The sequence below is a fragment of the Salmo salar genome, chromosome 10 (genome assembly GCF_965601325.2).
Source record: "Salmo salar chromosome 10, fSalSal1, whole genome shotgun sequence".
In the NCBI taxonomy this organism is placed as follows: domain Eukaryota; kingdom Metazoa; phylum Chordata; class Actinopteri; order Salmoniformes; family Salmonidae; genus Salmo; species Salmo salar.
Genome location: NC_138300.1, coordinates 15,721,560 through 15,740,733, shown reverse-complemented (window position 1 = coordinate 15,740,733; position 19,174 = coordinate 15,721,560). Strand labels below are relative to the sequence as shown.

General features: G+C 41.0%; 1 protein-coding gene across 5 annotated transcripts; it reads right to left on the bottom strand.

Annotated features, from left to right (window-relative positions):
- Positions 1 to 606: 606 nt before the first annotated feature.
- LOC106613578 (ELAV-like protein 1) lies at positions 607 to 13,842 on the bottom strand. 5 transcript variants are annotated; one of them, XM_014215988.3, is made up of 8 exons: positions 13,394 to 13,842; positions 10,456 to 10,515; positions 6,048 to 6,125; positions 5,690 to 5,864; positions 3,918 to 4,021; positions 3,043 to 3,196; positions 2,644 to 2,869; positions 607 to 2,410 (listed from the first exon to the last, which is right to left on the bottom strand). In XM_014215988.3, exons 2-8 carry the CDS (start codon positions 10,489 to 10,491, stop codon positions 2,083 to 2,085), a joined length of 1,101 nt encoding a protein of 366 aa, XP_014071463.1. In that variant the 5' UTR covers positions 10,492 to 10,515; positions 13,394 to 13,842; the 3' UTR covers positions 607 to 2,082. The 5 variants fall into 5 exon arrangements, with proteins under 5 accessions (XP_014071463.1, XP_014071461.1, XP_014071460.1 ...); XM_014215986.3 differs by having other exon boundaries at positions 5,666 to 5,864; positions 13,441 to 13,838; XM_014215985.3 differs by having other exon boundaries at positions 5,666 to 5,864; positions 13,394 to 13,837.
- Positions 13,843 to 19,174: the final 5,332 nt, after the last annotated feature.

The window sequence follows — 19,174 nt, the reverse complement described above, 5'->3', positions numbered from 1 at the left end:
TGGAAATTTGGTCAATAGAATAAGTAAAAATATGGATTATCAATGTTTTAATAGACGTGTGTGAGCCCTTGATATAGGATTGCTTAGTGTCAAAGGTTTTTCCACAACTCAACCATCTTGGGTTTTTGGCAGGTTCTGGTTCTCACTGTAATTACACCACCTTATGGCCAACAGCACTGTGTGAGTTAATCTTGGGTATTGAGCTTTTCAGATCAACTTTAGAAATAAAAAGCTAGCTAGACCCTTTGATGTATCAAAATTCATCAAGGTACAGTATGGATTTTTAAAATCGGCTACATGTTACTTATTGGAACATTCAACACCGAAGTGTTTTTTTTTGTGGCCATTGATATCAGATAAAGTTTCCATTAAAAAATACATTTTTTAAACTGCCCAACCCTTATCAGAAGATGACACCAAAAATAGCTGTGTTTGCTGTGTCATTTAGAGGTTGTGTCCATCTGGTCAGTGCAGTACATCTCAGATCCTTCCAGAAGCTGAACACCCACACAAAGCCTGGGCAGTCTTAGTCTGTCGCAGCCAGTCAAGCCCATGAGGGTTGGTTTCAGAGTAAAATGAAGGCAACTAGAATCAGAATAAAACAAATAGCTTTAACTTCTCACATGGAGACGTGTTTTATTATTTGAGAATGTGGATGTTGTCAGCTGTTACCAAAAAGGTTTCATTCTTCGGCGAAAGACCAATACATACATTTTTCTGGACAGAGTCAAATGGAGGGGGAAAAAAAAAATAAAAAAAAAGAAAAATAGAAAAATTCACTGACCGTGTACACACAAAATCGCAGAAGTGGCCATAATGCACATCTAACTGGGAAACCGTGAGCTCCCCTTCCAGGACCCCATCATTTGGCCTCATGAGGAAATAAAAGCATATAAGAAACCCCATAAACAACCTCCTGCAGTACCTTGATTAGGTTCAAATTAACTGAACCAAGCAGGGTATGCCCAGACAGGGCTTTCCAATTAAAATTAAGAGGTAAATTATGGACACATAGTGGAGCCAAGTTGGAATGGTATTTAGTCATGTTTATGTAACTTTCAAATTCAATGACCCAAACTAAAAAGCAAAAGTGTAACTTTCAAAGAAATTCTAAAACGGGAACAAACTAAAATTTCCACAACTAAAATGTTAATGGAAAGAGTACAAAAAGATCACGGGAAACAAGTTGACATTGAAAGGCAGTTTCATTAAAATAAAAACATAGGACTGGGTACAGCTTGCATACTCAATTATATCAGAAAGAAACAAAGCACTGTATTTTTCAAAATTACAGTTGACAGAAGAGTATCTTCTAATCAACTGAATAATTTAAACCTTTGAGGTTTTTATTACATTTCCGATATTAAAAGATGTCAGAGGGCATGATTCGGGGGGGGGGGGGGGGGAAGAAATATATATATACATAGACACACTTTTTTTTCTCCAGTCCTCCCTCTTTGGTCGCTCATTAAATAGCAATCTTTTCTAATCCAAAAAAAAACGTCTAAATAAAAATAAAATGCACTGCCAGCACATGCCCACTTCCACATCTAGAAGGGCATGCTTGATCTAATACTCCGATGTGTCGATTTAGCAAAGGACGTTTATGTTAAAAATTACAGAATAGAAGTGTAGAAAGACTTGAGGGATTCAAGGCCTAGCACGGATCAAAACTACTGATCACGATAAAATGGCTACGTAAAATATTGAGAAATTACAAGCAGGTAGGAATCAGACATGGCAGGATTTTGTATTGTCACCATCAACCATGTATGTGGCACACAGACACACAAAAGCCACAAGAATAGAACAACAACCTTTCTACACACTTCAGAACCCCTCCCCGTGCCCAGCAAAAAAACAATGGCGTAGGTTATTTTTTATGTCACAGCAAGAAGACACTAGTTTTCTACTAGCTAAGAAAGATTGAAGTGATAGTTAGCCTAGAAATTATATTACAAGAACCAAGGACATATCCCCTTGCAAGAACAAATGTGTAGCCTTTCCAATCTCATTTAGTTCCCCCCCCACTCCTCTATTATTGTAAATATGGAAAACAAGTACCCCTTCACCCTTTTCGGTTTACTTGTGACCCCCCTTGCTGGTTTTGAAGGAAACCTGCAGTATCTTGTCTCCAAGCCGGTAACCGTTGAGGCTGGCGATGGCCATGGCCGCCTCCTCGTAGTTGGTCATGGTGACAAAGCCGAAGCCTTTGCACTTATTGGTGTTGAAGTCGCGGATGACCTTGACGTTGGTGACGGCTCCGAAGGGCCCGAACATCTGCCACAGGATGCCCTCGTCAGCGTCCTGGCCCAGGTTGTAAATGAAGATGCACCAGCCGGCCGTAGAGTTCCCTTCAGCGCTGACCGTAGACATGCTGCTCATGTGGTCTACACTCATCGGAGAGAACCTGCCAGGGGCACAGAAAAACATCTCTTCAAATACTACTCCATAGATGCCGGTTTAAAATAACCCACAAACAAGGTGCAGGCCTGATGACCAAGGAAATACAGAATATAATCACTAACAATTCAGGGGTCTAGGTTGTCTGGGGTTCTAGTCTCAACTCCCCGAGATCACAAAAATACCTTTGCTTAACAACCGGGCACTGACATGCATTGTGTAGTGCAGTCGGCCACTCACCTGAATCTCTGGGCCTGGTGGTGTACTGGGCCCCCAAAGCGCCGACCCTGGTTGTGGTAGAGCTGGTTGATGACCTGGGAGTTCTTGGCCTGGTTGGGGTTGGCAGCAAACTTCACTGTGATGGGCTCCGAGGCCCCAGGGGGTTTCTGCCCGTTTAGGTCTTTAATGGCGTCCTCCGCCTCAGCCCGTTTGTCAAAGCGGATAAAGGCCACACCCCTGGACAGGCCTGAGAAGCAAGGGGAGGAAATGGAGAAGCCATTAATGGAATAGGCTACAGATGCCCAAAAATTGTTTTGCCCTAATAGTTAGGATTTGGAGAGTGGAAAGTCCACTCAAGTCACTTGTGCTCATTTAATTGAGTCTGCACAAATATTTCTCATTCAGGCTGTGCCTGCCTACCTGAGGCCTGATCGACCAAGACACGTGAGTTGATGATCTGGCCATAGCGTGTGAACATATCCTCCACGTCTTTCTGTGTCATGGTCTTGGGCAGCCCACTAATGTAAAGATTGGCATCCTTAATACCGTCAGAGCTCGGCCTGGCAAAGGACACCTGATGAGGAGACGGCAGGTCAGTTTCCATTGTGCAATTTATAGGGAAAATATTTATTAAAAATAATGCTTTGGAATTCATTTGACAATATTACAAACGTGATTTTTATATATATATATATATTTTTTGAAATCCGATTCAAAACTCCCAAAATGTCTTGTAAACTTTAAAAGCAAAACAAAAGAACAAAAAAAAAGATTAAAATCCACAAAATTCTGTCACAGTGCTGAGCGAGAATGCACATTGCTGAGCAGCTACTTAATAAAATAAATATAATTTCTAAAAATGGGTCCATTTCAAAAAGTTAAAAGCTATAAAAGGAAAATAAATGTATTTGTGAAATGATGCAGGGCTTTGAGTTGGAACAACGTCACACTCAAGCAAAAATAACTCTGCAATAACCAGTAGTGTTAAATTAAAAACTAAAGTAGTCTGAACAAAATTAATAAGCTTCAGTATAAATATGTGCCGAAAATAAAACCCATGTCAGGTTACCCACAGGCCAACTGCTTCAAATCAAACTTTCCAAAACTGATAAATTATAGAACAAAAACATTTAAATATTACATGATTGTTTAAGTAGACATGTTACCCAAATACCTTTATATGCTTTGGCAAATAGACACTTTGCAGGAGGGCTCCCCCTCAACTGCCCAGGGACTACTTGAGAAACATATCACATCCATCAGTTGAAACATGAAAACACCTGATTGCACGTTACCTTGATAGTTTTAGACTGTAGTCTCAGCCCATTGAGGGTATTGATAGCCCTTTCTGCATCACTAGCGTTAACATAGTTAACAAATCCGTACCCTAAACTGTGGCCTGGAGAAGAAAAAAAAAAAAAAGGGGAAAAAAAAACAACAAAATAAAATAACAAAAGTTTGTCCATATTTACAGATTGGATACCAGTCTTCCACAGGAGATATCAGCACAATGCATGCATTTTGGCAAAAACATTTGCAAAGGAAAACATTCTGTGAAATATGGCTAAAGAAAAAAAGACCCACATTGAAATAGTGTAAATGAAAATACATTTTTCAAATAGAAGGTAGTAACAGCCTTTTATAATAACAATAGATTAAAACTTTGGTATTCTATCAAAATGATCCAGGGGCCACGTTAATGCAGGATTCTGAAAAAGATAAAACAGAAAAAATATCTTGCTGCATTTAGTAAACAAACGCAGATCAAAAACTGTAAATTCTGCTCGGCTTCAGTCAGGGTTCGCGCAAAATCATTAAATGTAAAAGGACTAATTTCGTGCATCAGTTGCACTTCGCTCAGATTCAAAAAGGCACTCACACATCTGAGCCGTCTCTGTTGCAGGTGCATAGTAAATTGAATAAGATGAGAAAAATGAAGAAACCCGCACACTGCTCTTGCTAGAATCACTGCTCTTTATTAAGCTTAACGTAACGGCCTCAAGGCCTCCATCAGAGCTTTTGGGGCCGATACGTAAAGCTTAATACAAAGCAGTGATACTAGCAAGAGCAGTGTGCGGGTTTCATATTTTTTCTCACCTTCACTCAGATAAAGTATCTTTGCTCATCATTGGATCACCACTCACTGATATGTAGCGTACTTTTCTCCAGTACTTTCCCCTGGTGTAGTTTTTCTTCAGTAGTAGGTTAAAATGCAAGACTAACTTCAAGTTAAACACTTGACTTACAATATAAAATGCAGGTGAAATGTTTTAAAAAACGCTTTTTTTTTTTTTTTAATGGTCTGCGTTAGGAAAATGCAGATTTACGAAAATGATGACCCTTGACATCGAAGACTTAATAAAAAAAAAAAAACTTGAACGCCCTCTTTCCAATAAATATTCACACGTTACAATTTTCAATTTGAAACTAAATACAAGAGAACTAAATAGAATCCCATTATAACTAGTCACCAAAGAAAGGTATTTAATGCTTGGTTTTACAATATGGAGTTATCACCAAATCTAATAACATAGAGCAGCCATAATGCCCAATGAAACAAGAACACAACCCCAAAGACAATAAACAAAACTCCCCAAAGACCACCATTAAAAAAGATACTCAAGTAACGAAAGTTTAAAGAACAGACGTAACAAGGTGTAAATATAGCACAGAAAAACAGGAGTTGAGAAAATAATAATACTATCCCTGATCCAAACACTAAATCAGGTAGTCTGCAATTAAAAAACCCCACTTAGTATCAAAATACATTCAGTAAAATAATTTTAGGAAGCACGCAGGAGTCGCATACAAAGTAAAATACAATTACGGTAACCAACAAATACGGCATTGAATTTACAGACTAGTAATCAAGAAAGAAAATATTGGTAAAGTCAAACAAAAATATTTGATGTCACATTCAACGTCAGACTTCTGTAGTGGACTACATGTGCAGACAGACACAGAAGGCCGGGGCCAGGTATCACCTTATGGAGAGTGATTAAAGTAAATGAACTGAGGTCAAAAGAAAAGGGTTTGGACTCACTCTGGTTTTTGTGATAGGGATTACCTGCCACTTTATCGCGGATGAGTTTGGCAGACTCCACCTCGCCGATGCTGCTGAAGAGACTCCGCAACTCGTCCTGGCTCATGTTTTGGGGCAGGTAATTGACGATAAGGTTGGTTTTGGAATCTTTAGGCTCGTCTGCCATGTGTTCGTCGTAATCGTTATCATACACGACTTGCTGTAATTTCACGAGAATGGGATGAGAGTAAGTGAGCCATTCTGAAGACAACTTTATCAAGGGTGATAAACAGTAAACTAGTTCTGATCATAGAGAATGCTGCCCATGTTCCAAAAGAATAAGACATGCGAAACAGAATGCTTTCTCAAAATACAGCCAAAGTTGAATCATCTGTGGACTTACCTTTATGTTAATTGAACCCTTACTTCCATGCCGTTGTGACTCTCTGTTGTCACCCTGACAACTCTGTACCTCACACACCTGCAAGAGAAACACTGGTTAATTAACAATCCTTTGACGCAGACAACTGAGCACTTGACACCATTCCACTCCTTTTCCCAGTTCTTGTCCCTTTCACAACAGTCATAATACAATGCAGGCCAAAACTTCTGCGCAACAGCACAATGCATCCCAGTGGGCATATAACATGATAAAAACGGATTTTACAGGTTGAAATCTGGTCTGGACGTCTTATAACCAGATTAAGTGTTTTTCCAAGATATCTTACATTTGGTTGATATTTGGTTAAAATCTGACTAAATTACTGACCAGTTATCCACACTGAACAAACAATTTACAAGATTTTACTGCGTTAAGAGTTCATAAGGAAATCAGTCACATAAATAAATTAGGCCCTAATCTATGGATTTCACATGACTGTCTCATGCAGCATGACATCTCTGTTGCATGGTTGATCAGGCTGTTGATTGTGGCATGTTGTCCCACTACTCTTCAATGGCTGTATGAGGTTGCTGGAACACGCCGTCGTACACGTCGATCCAGAGCATCCCAAACATGCTCAACGGGTAACATCTCTGGTGAGTATGCAGGTCATGGAAAAACTGGGACGGTGTCAGCTTTCGGGAATTATGTGCAGATTCTTACGACATGGGGCTGTGGCATTATTATGCAAATGGAGCTCAGGATCTCGTCACGCTATCTGTGCATTCAAATTGCCGTCGATAAAATGCAATTGTGTTCGTTTTCCGTAGCTTATGCCTGCCCATACCATAACCCCACCATGGAGCAAACCGCTCCCCCACACCATTCCATACACATTGTCTGCCATCTGCCCGGTACAGTTGAAAGCATCCATGAAGAGCATACTGCCACACCTGTCAGGTGGTTGGATTATCTGGGCAAAGGAGAAAATCTCACTAAAAAGGATGTAAACAAATGTGGCCAAATAATTTAGAAATAAGCTTTTTGTACATATGGAACATCTCTTGGGATCTTTTATTTCAGCTCATGAAAGATGGGACTAACACTTTACATGTTGCATTTATATTTTTGTTCACTGTATAAATGTGATTACTTCATGTTTCAGCATGATATGTACAGCCCCATGTCGCAAGGATCTGTGCACACTTCCTGGAAGCTGAAAATGTCCCAGACATGTCAGCCATTGAGCATGTTTGGGATGCTCTAGATCGATGTGTACGAGAGCGTGTTCCAGTTCCTACCAATATCCAGCAAACTCGCACAGCCATTGAAGAGAAGTGGGACAACATTCCACAAGCAACAGCCTGATCAACTCTAAGCGTCACGCATATCTGTATTACCAGTCATATGAAATCCATAGACTAGGACCTAATGAAATTAATTCCATTGACTGACTTCCTTATACGAACTGTAACATCTTTGAAATTGTTGCATGTTGCGTTTATATTTTTGTTCAGTATATATGAGCAAGATGCTCTTTTTTGAAGACATCCATTCTTTATTTAACTAGTGTTAGATTCTGGGTTAAACTTGGAAGACTTATACTAGAGACATGATACATGAGGAATCATTCCCAGAGACTATGTATATTGTTACAGGAGATAGCTCGTAGGAGAGGGAGGATAGCCAACTGTGCACAATATAGGAACTATTATGAAGTTAAATTGAACATGACATATACCCAGATCATGGTGAGAGTAGAAGAGATACTGGTGGCATTTCAGACACTATGGTAAACTTTCAAGAAACCTGTGGCGCAGAGTTTTGATAGGTTGGATATTCTTCCAACTCATTAATCTCTTTCCCAATTTCTAACAGCAGGCGAACACTTGACAGATTACATGCAGTAGTTATTCTCATGGCAGTCGCTGTAGGGACAGTAATTGAAGGAGGCTCTAATCATGGGCCATGTTAGTAGTAGCAGGGGTTACTTTAGTAGCATTGTTGTGATATCAGTTTATAAGGACTAATGTCACATGGCTGGGTAGCTGCTAACTGGGAGACCAATGGGAAACGGGGGCTGTTATTCAAATGTGACAAATTAGTGATCTTGCCATAAGGGGGGAGTCTATGTTGTCAGGAAATGACCCATGCGTCGCAGTGTGTATATCCTCAGGTGAAAGCAGCACATGAGGAGCAGGAGATAACAGAGGGCAGGGGCTGAATTCTGGAGATTGAGTGTACATCAAGATGCAGCAGGCGGGGTGTTGGGACAGCGATGGTCTGGTCCACACATAGTACTCCTTACAGCACCTGCAGCGGTAAAGATAGTCATGTCTCTCCTCGGTGGGTGCACAGTTCTCACGGGAAGTGAGGTCCAGCTGCATAATGGGTGAGTTTGACGACGCCATGACAGAGGAAGCGGAGCTAGAGAGAGACACTAGATTCCACTGTAGACGTGCAGATGGGTTGGGTCTGGGAGCTACTTTAACATCATAGTTGGGTTAACGGCTGTTTTGGTTAATGCATCATATGAAAAGGATAGATGTTGGGGGTAATTGTACTCAACAACATTTTGAAGGCATTGATGTGAAAGCATATACAGTGCTGAGTTACCTCAAGAGGACGTAGCGTTGATTAGGGATACGCACTTGCCTATCAGGTGACGTGCCCATCAGGTGGCAATGGAGGAGATGGGGAACAAAGTGAAAATGACATGGCTTGGGAACACCTCTTAGAACCTGGGGCCAGAAAGGCAAAGACTGGGTGGACACATGAGGCTTTTTAGGGCTTTCATGTTTGTGGAGTCCAGCAGAAAAGTATCCTGGAGGCATAGAGTCAGGTAAAGAGAGAGTGGGAATTGTCATGGTCTCAGACTTTGGGTTTCATGCATAGCTTACCACATTGTTAATACTGTTTTGTTTAGTGTTTCTCGTTGCTTTGCAAGTTGTGCGCCATCACTCTCTTAGGAACCAGAGGGAGAAAGTGGAGAAACTAAAAGCAGCTTCAGCTGAAGTGGAGGAAGCCAACAACTTCAGCTGGAATGGCATTATGTTGTGTATGAAGAGTGTGCATATAGAACAGAGGTCATAAGCATAACTGGGAATGTTATTCATGTATTATTTTCATTGTTTGTCCATTTAAGTAATTTCCAAGTGTATGTAATGTTGAACAGTATGGAGTTAAATGTTCCAAACGGGGGACTGTTAGATTCTGGGTTAAACATGGAACATTGTTATACTAGAGACATGATACATCAGAAGTAATACTATAGTATCTGAGGAGTGATAGAGACTGGTTTTTACATCAGAAGTTAATGGTTATCTGTAGGAGTCAGATGGATTTGGAATGTGCTGGGTAGAGGGGAGGCAGTAACAGGATTGCTATAGGTGATACAGGTGGAGAGCTTTGGATTAGGCATCAAGGGGGTTGAGGTCAGGCCACCTTAGGGGAGAAAGAATGGTTTAACACCCCATCACTTCGTCTTCCTGTCGAACCATAAAGATGTAAAGGGTTGGAGAGAAGGAGTGCATCTTAATTGGACTATATATATATATATATATATATATATATATATATATATATATATATATATACACACACACTTGTGTTGGTGGAAACATGTTCTGTCTAATGCAGCTGTATTGATTTGATCCTCTGGGAAGAACTAAACTTGGTTAAGCTTTCATAGTGTCCATAGAGTTTTTACACTCAGAGTTAGAACTTAATACTCGTCAAGTCAGTTAAGAACAAATTGTTATTTACAATGACGGCCTAGGAACAGTGGATTAACTGCCTACGTCAGGGACAGAACGCCAGATTTTTACCTTGTCATCTCGGGGATTTGATCTAGCAACCTTTCGGTTACTGGCCTAACGCTCTAACCACTAGGATACCTGCCGCCCCTCTAAGCTATAACTGCCAACTGCTATAACTTTTAGGCAGCTGAGTCCACAAAGTTTCTTCAGGAATGTCCGTTTCAAATCTCAGACTGATAAAGCCATTGCGTGACCCATTTTAAATGTAAGAATACATGTTTCAGATACCAACTTTAATTGGTGACTAGGAAAATAAAAATAAACATAATGAACAATATTTTCAATATCCAACTATCCTCCAAAATACTTTTTTTTACAGTAGGTAATAAACTGTAGTCAGGTGGTCATTACCAGGTTATGATGAGGTCTTAACTACGACCAGTAGGCTACACAATATCGGTCAGAATTATGACCATTTGGTCAGATTAAAGTCACAATTATGACCAACTGGTTGTGTGGTAGGCCAGAAAAATACATCATATTCCGGTCAGTGAAAAGACGTGAAAAAAATATGTCCCTTTTCAACCAGAATAAGACGTCTTTTCAACCTGGTTTTGCCCACTGGGATAGCTACAAAATAACTTTCAAAAACGTTTGACAGAGCCACTCACTTTGAGGTATCTGATGTGTCCCCTTCTGACTGCCATGTAGATTCTTCACAAATGCAGATGCTGAAATAAAAAGTAACAGTTAGCTACAAATTAACAAACAAGTCAGGCGGAGGGGGTCCTAGCTGAACCAGTATCTCGGTAAAGGAGAGGATGAATATGACGAGATCTACTTTCTGCCCAGAAAGCGACCATTCAAGCACCGACAGAACAATGAGACATTTATACGTCTGTTGAAATATCTGTATAGAACTCACTTGGCGTTTCCACTCACTACCAAATATGGTAGAGGGGAAGACCACTGGCCGGTAGTGGGAGAAGATGGAATGAGATAGGATTTTGTCCGACATTCACCAAATTTTCTCATCAATGAAACATTTACAGTTGAAGTCGGAAGTTTACATATACCTTAGCCAAATACATTTAAACACAGTTTTTCACAATTCCTGACATTTAATCCTAGTAAAAATGCCCTGTCTTAGGTCAGTTAAGATCACCACTTTATTTTAACAATGTGAAATGTCAGAATAATAGTAGAGTGATTTACTTCAGCTATTATTTCTTACATCACATTCCCAGTGGGTCAGAAGTTTACATACACTCAATTAGTATTTGTTAGCATTGCCTTTAAATTGTTTAACTTGGGTCACACTTTTCAGGTAGCCTTCCACAAGCTTCCCACAATAAGTTGGGTGAATTTTGGCCCATTCCTCCTGACAGAGCTGGTGTAACTGAGTCAGGTTTGTATGAACAGTGTCAGTAAAAACTTTTTTAAATTAAATTGTTGCCAGCAGCACAGTCACCAACAATCTGGATAACCTGAAAACAGCCTAACCAGCTCTGCTAGAGCGAGTAAAATGGTATGAGTGAGGTGTTCTCTCATTTTATGTCTGGAAATAGCTAGCCAACGTTAGCTTGGGTGCTTGACTATCATTGTAAGGTCAGAACCCTCGGATCAACCCTACTCCTCGGCCAGAGCATCCAGTGTGGGCTCTGAATGCTCTGAGAGCAAAATGCTCTGAATTTAGGAACGCCCAGAGCGCACTCTGGAAATCCAGAGCGTTTTGCTCTCAGAGTGTTCAGAGCGCACACTGGAGGCTCTGGCTGAAGAGTAGGGTTGATTCGAGCATTCTGACACCGGCAGTCAAGATACCAAGCTAATGTTGGCTAGCTTGACACAATGAGAGAACAATGAGAGAACACTTCACTCTGACCATTTTACTCAACCTAGCAGAGCTGGTTACGCTGTGGACGTTTACTGACAACGACATATTCAACAGGTGTTGAGCGTTTGTAAATTCATCAGTTATTCTGCGCTCTGGCACACTCAGATGAGAGTGCTCTACAATCGGAGTAGATAGCCAGAGTGACTTTATGAACACACCCCAGATTGGATTTCCCCTCCCCCCAAAAAAGACTCATTTATCCCCATTAGAAATGACAGGCTGTGGTCTATCTTGGTTTAGTTATAAAAATCTGTGATTCAAGCTACCCTTCACCAGCTCTACAAGCCTTATGTAAAAATATTTCCGTTACTCACCAAATATGCGTGCAACTATTGTAATTTACTGCCGTTACTCCCGGTATGTACTTGTGTGAATTTAAGTACGCTCTCTCTAATTCTCTTTCCTTCTCTCTCTCGGAGGACCTGAGCCCTAGGACCATGCCTCAGGACTACCTGGCATGATGACACCTTGCTGTCCCCAGTCCACCTGGCCGTGCTGCTGCTCCAGTTTCAACTGTTCTGCCTGCGGCTATGGAACAATGACCTGTTCACCGGACACACCTGCTGTTTTCAACTCTCTAGAGAGCGCAGGAGCGGTAGAGATACTCTCAATGATCGGCTATGAAAAGCCAACTGACCTGTTGCACCCTAGACAACTACTGTGATTATTATTTGACCATGCTGGTCATTTATGAACATCTTGGCCATGTTCTGTTAATAATCTCCACCCGGCACTGCCAGAAGAGGACTGGCCACCTCTCATAGCCTGGTTCCTCTCTAGGTTTGGGCCTTTCTTGGGAGTTTTTCCTAGCCACCGTGCTTCTACACCTGCATTGCTTGCTGTTTGGGGTTTTAGGCTGGGTTTCTGTACAGCACTTTGAGATATCAGCTGATGTAAGAAGGGCTATATAAATACATTTGATTTGACATACCGGGCGTAACGGCAGTAAATGACGATCGTTGCAGGCAGGAATATTTGGGAGCTAATGAGCTCGATCAAAGACGTGTTTATTGCTCCATTTGGCGCGATATGCTGAAATTGCATGTAGTATGGTCGTTCATTTAAGTAACTAGCTAACGTTAGCCAGTACTGGCAGCACACTTCATGGGCGTGACAGCTTTGGACCACGCGAGGACGAAATGGACTCACTCGCCAGCCAGATAACGTTAAGACGTAACTAGCCATCTTTGGTAGTACGCAGTAGCTAACTAACACCAATGATGGTCGATAAATGAAAATCGTTCACTCAGGCAGTTTACCATTGAAAAGTGTGTCAACGTAATGACCGGGGGTGGCTCTCAAAGACACCAATCATGAGATAACAACTGCCTAGTCTTCTTAAGTCATTGACTTCCATTGAAACCAGACTTTTAAAAAGATTCGTTTCCCTATTATTCACCTCTGACTAACACTATTAGCTAACTATCAATGCAAGTTTGGCATATGTTTATAACCCATGTGTCTGGCATTAGTAAACACCGCAGACAATACGAGACTGTAGGAAGTAAATAGATAGTTTGCTATTTAGGTAACGTTAGTAAATAAAGGCAAAGTAGCATTCGCTAGCTACTACTAGGCCGGTTTGTCTGGACCGCATTGCACATAACGTTACATAGTTAGTGAACGTTACCTACTTAACTTACTAGCTAGTTACATTGTGCACGAGTGGGAAAGATAGCTAGGTCACTAAATACATTGTCATTGGATTAACGTACCTGCTTTACCGCTACTCCTGTGTTTAATAATAGGCCGAAAAACTGACCTGTACGCGGAAACCAATTTAGAAACAAATCGGCGGCGACCAAGCTAGCCAGCTATTTTTTTTTCTCTCTTCCGTTCAACAAAAATTAAACACCGGTGGCGCTAACACACGCAGTCGTGTGGTTGCAACCCAATCTCTCATTAACTATGTAGAAATAAGCACAATGTTTTTATGTACTTATTAATAGAACACACTCATGACGCCAAAGACCTCTGATGCCACGCCCCTTCTGAATTCCTTTCAACTTGATGCGAGTTAATTGCTATTAGTACAAATAAACGTAACTGCTTATTTGGATGTAGCTAGGTATTTTACTGTTAGAACGCAAGGTACGTCATCGGACAAGAATTGAGCCGTAATATAGCATTTTCTGTATTTCGACCCGTATAACTCTAAACTCTTATTTTATTTCAACCAGTTACGCGCATTGGTTCACCTTGAAGACAAGTGATATTTATTCACGCTGGCCAACTGTATCTTGTATGCTAACGTTAGCTTTTTGGTTCAAAGTGAACATTGGGGCTTTTTAGCTAGCTACTCGCTGTTATTAATTATGTAAAAAGACAATCAATAATATCAATTGTTTAAGCACATGGAAATATTTTTTTGTGAATTATTGAGTTATTTATTTCATGACTTAAAAGTGGCGGGCTGTGAGTGACGGACTGGGAAACTCAATCTCCCATGATTCCGTACTACCGGAACTGACCGTTTCTTCATTTGTACCGGAACTGATAGTGTTGTGTTCGTTCTTATTACACTTAAGTGGTTGTGTTGAATACTTCATCCAACTTAATAAAATAAGAAATTACTGCATATAATACATACCATATAATAAACAGAATTAACTATTTTAATTAGATCTTTGATGGTATACTGTAGCTAGTTATGGCCTGTATGTGTCCCATATAACTGATCCTATAGTTACGCTGGTGTCTGCACATTTAAAACTGTAATTCTCTTTTTGCTGCCTGTATATCAATTGTGCAAATGTGAATATACAAATATAGTTCATAAATAATTATACCAGGATTGCTCACACCTAAAATTTGAGTGAATTAAAGCAGATCAATAACAAAAACATTTGAGTGTTAACTGTGGAGGCTTTGCCTTTTGCTTTTGCGCAATATAATGCAATCCCACAATAAGAAAATTCACCTATCCCCACAATAACAAAACCTTTTCCTTGGCTGACTTAACCCAATAAGGGTTAAAACAAAAATGTAAAATGTGGTTGGGAAACCCTGCCCTAAAGGAACTCCAAGGGAGATGCCTAGAGCGAGATCTACCTTGGGGGATTTCTTAACAGACTTATCAAGGCTAGGATCGTTACACTACTCCCTCGGTTCAGAAAACACAACCTGTGCTTCTCTATAACAAATTCTTCACGCTTTAACAGGACATGCTTTTGACCCTCATGCACTATCCTACTTCTGCGCATCAGATTAGCAAATGGTAGGACGGGCTATTGACCTGAGATAGGCGTAAAGCCAGATCGCTTGACCCTGAGGAAATCACACTACACACAACAACCCCAAAAGAGTAAGGGCCGCATCAAGGCTAGCGTCGTTCAACTGTCAGGCAGCATGACTACCTTGTTAGGACATTTCTAACTAGTACTAAATGCTGTTGCAAAATACTAAAAAAATGTTGCTGGCTCACTGGCTTTTATTTCAATGTGGTATTAAATACAAAGTAGTGATATAAACGTTCAAATGCTCAGACCGATTGACTGTAGCCTAAGCCTCTGTCTTGCAGGCATGAACTCTTAGGTATGTATTAAAAATAGATTAAAAATGTTATATTACTCCCAAAATAAGAGGAACCACAGCTAATGTACATTAAAACCACATAGTTATGCACTTGTAATTGAATGGCGTATCTAATATAATGACCTACAGTATATATCATAATTTAATGAACATATATCTGTCATAGTGGATTCTTATCTCTTCACCCAATAAACACGGTTATACTAATGCCTTTAAGTTACATTATATAAATAACTCCATTTTTATTTAATAGTTTTCAGTATCAGTACTCATCCTCCTGCAGTACCCATGCTCTTGCACCTATCCCCACAAGATACAGGTACAGTATGCTAGAATGCCAAACAAATGCCATGCCAAACTTTAAAAAAGTTCATACAGTCAAGCTATTCTTTTCATGAATTCTGTCATTAAATTATTATACTTTTTTTTTGTTTTAATCTCCACAAGACTCCCTGATGCAGGACCTACAGGAGGTGCTGGGGAGTTTCACAGGGCCAGATTGTCATGTAACCCCAAAGGTGACTTGGGCAGAGAGGCAGACCTTGTGTGCACAAAAGTGGGGGGGAAAAGAGAGAGACAATGGTCGACAGCATGCTCTCTGCTGAAGGTACTGTATTGGGCCAGTGTCAGTTTGAAGGGTTTTATTGCCCCTTGTCCCCAACCAACCTTAATTCATCAAGATGATGAGGGGTCCCTTACCTTCCAGGAGCAAGGTATGTGTTTATTTTTTAAGTGTTTCAAATTAAATCTGATAGCACCTCCTTCAATACCCACTTTTTAGTCATGCTGCACAATTTTCAAATCATAAGTATCTACAGTCCAAATATAATTAACAATTTATTTGTGATTCTTTTGTGTTACATTTTGGTTTCTAGTTTGTCTTTTGCCCATAGCTATGCCACAGCAGTGTGTTTTCGCCCCCGCTCCCCAGCGCCCTGACAGTGACGAGTGGCAAGCAGTCATCCTGATTGGAATAAATGGTAGTATGTGGTTTTTAAGGACTTTACTTCTATTCACATGTTTTTAAAGAATGTAATTAATTACTTCCTAATAATTACTCCTGACTCAGGGTGCTACAAACTGTCCCTTCCTGATCTGAACTGCTCTGGGTGTCTGAGACATTGGAGAGTGGGGCTGGACGAACTGGTAAAGAGTGGCTACTGGCCAGCCACCATGACTTACCAGACCATCTTCACAGTGGACCTCTTCAAGTCCTTTGAAGACATTAAAGTGTTGGCCCCAAGATGCTCCCGTCATGCCTTTGTGGGAATGCTTGACGAAAGAACAAAGCACTTTGGCAGGGTAAGTGTGTGTATATACTAATCAAATGATACTTTTAATTAATTTGTGGTTAATATTTGTTCCTAATATAAAAATTGGCCCTTACTTATACCTCTGTATGTTTTGCATGCGATTAGAGTGGAAAGATATGTGGTGGCACATTCCAGAAGCCATTCCTCTAGTGGACGTAGGGTGTTTGGAAATAACCAAGCTTTGTGGAAGCGTTCTCCTCCATTGTCCTGCCTGCTCACAGGAGATGCATGGTATATCAGCGGATGGGAATTGTAAGCAATACCGCTTCCAGAACGCCTCAGGGTTTGTACTACCTACTTATGTGTTGATGTTGTATAATTATGCCTTCTTAAAGTGCATGCTGGTCATCTTTTTGGTATGAAGTATATGTTTGTGATGTTATATTATATTGCAGTTGGTCTTCTTTTTAGAAGAAGATTAATTGTCAAGTAGAAGGTCATTTTCCATGAAGAAAGATTGTGGAACGGTGACGTTTTGTTCTTTATCCCAACTCCTCTGAGAGACACACACACACACACACACACACACACACACACACACACACACACACACACACACACACACACACACACACACACACACACACACACACACACACACACACACACACACACACACACACACACACACACATAAACACACATAAACACACACACACAGAGAGAGAGTTTGGAGCAACACTGTCAGATGTCTGGGATTTGAACGAGCAACCCCTCTCTAACTTCTAGGCTACCTGCCACCCTTTGGTGGTTTGGTTTGATGTAACATTTTGTGATGTAATCTTGCAGTCTGACTCTATTTGGTGCTGAGAAGGACTTCTACGACGGTGTGTTCTTGGCGAAAGACATGTCCATAAAAAGACCAAGCATGTCATTTTTCTCTTACACAGTTTCTATAATATAGCTTTAATGTCACCTAGTTTAGAACTTGTTTATTTTAAGTTCATCTCTGCACTTCACTGTGATTTCTTATGTTGTAGATGCCAGTCAAAGGAGTGTGTGGCACATCAGAGTGGACAGCGGCCAAAGAGACGTCAGGCAAATCATCTGCCAAAGTAGATGAGGAGGGCCTTGAGATAGTAGTTTGCCGACACTGCGTTTTCCTCAAGGCCCTCAACATGTACAGAGGGGAGGTATATGCCTACTTAGTGTACTTGCAGGAGGAGTTGTGTTCTGTTGGCACGGTGGGCTTCTTCTGCTGCAATGTTGCATGCAAATACTGGCCATATTTGCAGAAAATTGTGCAGGCATGCCCAGAAAATGCACTTTCTCCTCTGCATTATGCATGCGAAGGCGCATGAATGGTCTTGTCAGGTAATTGTTTTCTTTTAAGGACTGTTTTTGTGTTATGCAGAAAGGATATTGTAATGCCTTTTTAAATAGAATGAATACATTATTTAAAAGATGTATTTGTTCATTACGGCATTATAGCTCAAATGGGGAGGCCGCAATTAGTCTCTGGCAACACAACCAGAGAGGAAGTCGAGCAGGACATCAACGACGCTGTGCTTCACGAGTGGGTTGCTAAGGTGCAGCAGTGGATGTTTTTCTCTCTCAACTTCAGAATTTGTCACAGCTGCTCCTGCAACGCCCTCTACTGCTCATCCTGTGTCTCCTTGACCTGCCGCCACTCCCCCAGTACTCACACTCACTCTCTCTCTCTCTCTCTCTCTCTCTCTTACTATTCAGATCCTGTTTTCCTTGCCTGACGCTGTTTTCCTCTCTGCTACAGTTCTGCCCGCTCTGACTCTGGTCCCTGTCTCCAGTCCCACGTCTCGTCATCCTGCTACTCTGTCCTGGATTCCCCACTACTTCTCCCTTGGATTCCCCTCCGGACATGCTTACCCTGTCCCAACCCCTCTCGCTCCAGCCTCAGCCTCCGCACCTGGTTTCCAGCAACCCGCCCGAGTTTCCCCTGACCTGCACTCCATCTTCCCCCTGTGTTTCAATAAATACATTGGTTACTTCATCCCAGTCTCCTCGTCTGAGTCTGCTCTTGGGTTCCACTCCGCGTAACATAATTGCATTGATGTCAGTGAAGTCATGTTTGTTATGTAATGTAAAACATTTCTGTAAACTGAGAAATTACATGACCATAAACAGAGTATCTTGTGAGCCATAACTCTGCGTGCCTTGTAAAATGTTATAACCTATATGACAAATGCTTTTGAAATTTGTTGAATGCTTTGTACTCTTTGTTTGTGCCTCTACAGTAGCTCTCCCCACAGTGGATGAGCTGCTCAATACTGACAACTTTGTGTGGCCATGGGAGAGACTTGGCAACAGTAAGTGTAGGATTGCAGAAGGTTTCTATCTACCTTCAGCGTAGGCTGCAATCATTGCTGTTGTTCTGCTATATACCTCTGAGTTTACATCTCAAAGGCAACAGCAATCTTTCCATCAAATGTTGATGAACATACTGCAGGAGGAAGAGAGGATCCAGGTGAAGGAGATGAAGAGGCACTGGGGGAGCCTACAAAGAGCAGTGAGAACTCTGGAGGCACTGTCCCTACAGCTGCAAGGTCAGAGTAAGTTGAGGTTTATACTATTTTTTGAACCAATCTTTTTTTCTTGCTATACAAATATCCTCCGCACTATTTTGTGTATTGGAATTGTAAATCATTTACGGCTATACATGTGACTGTTAGG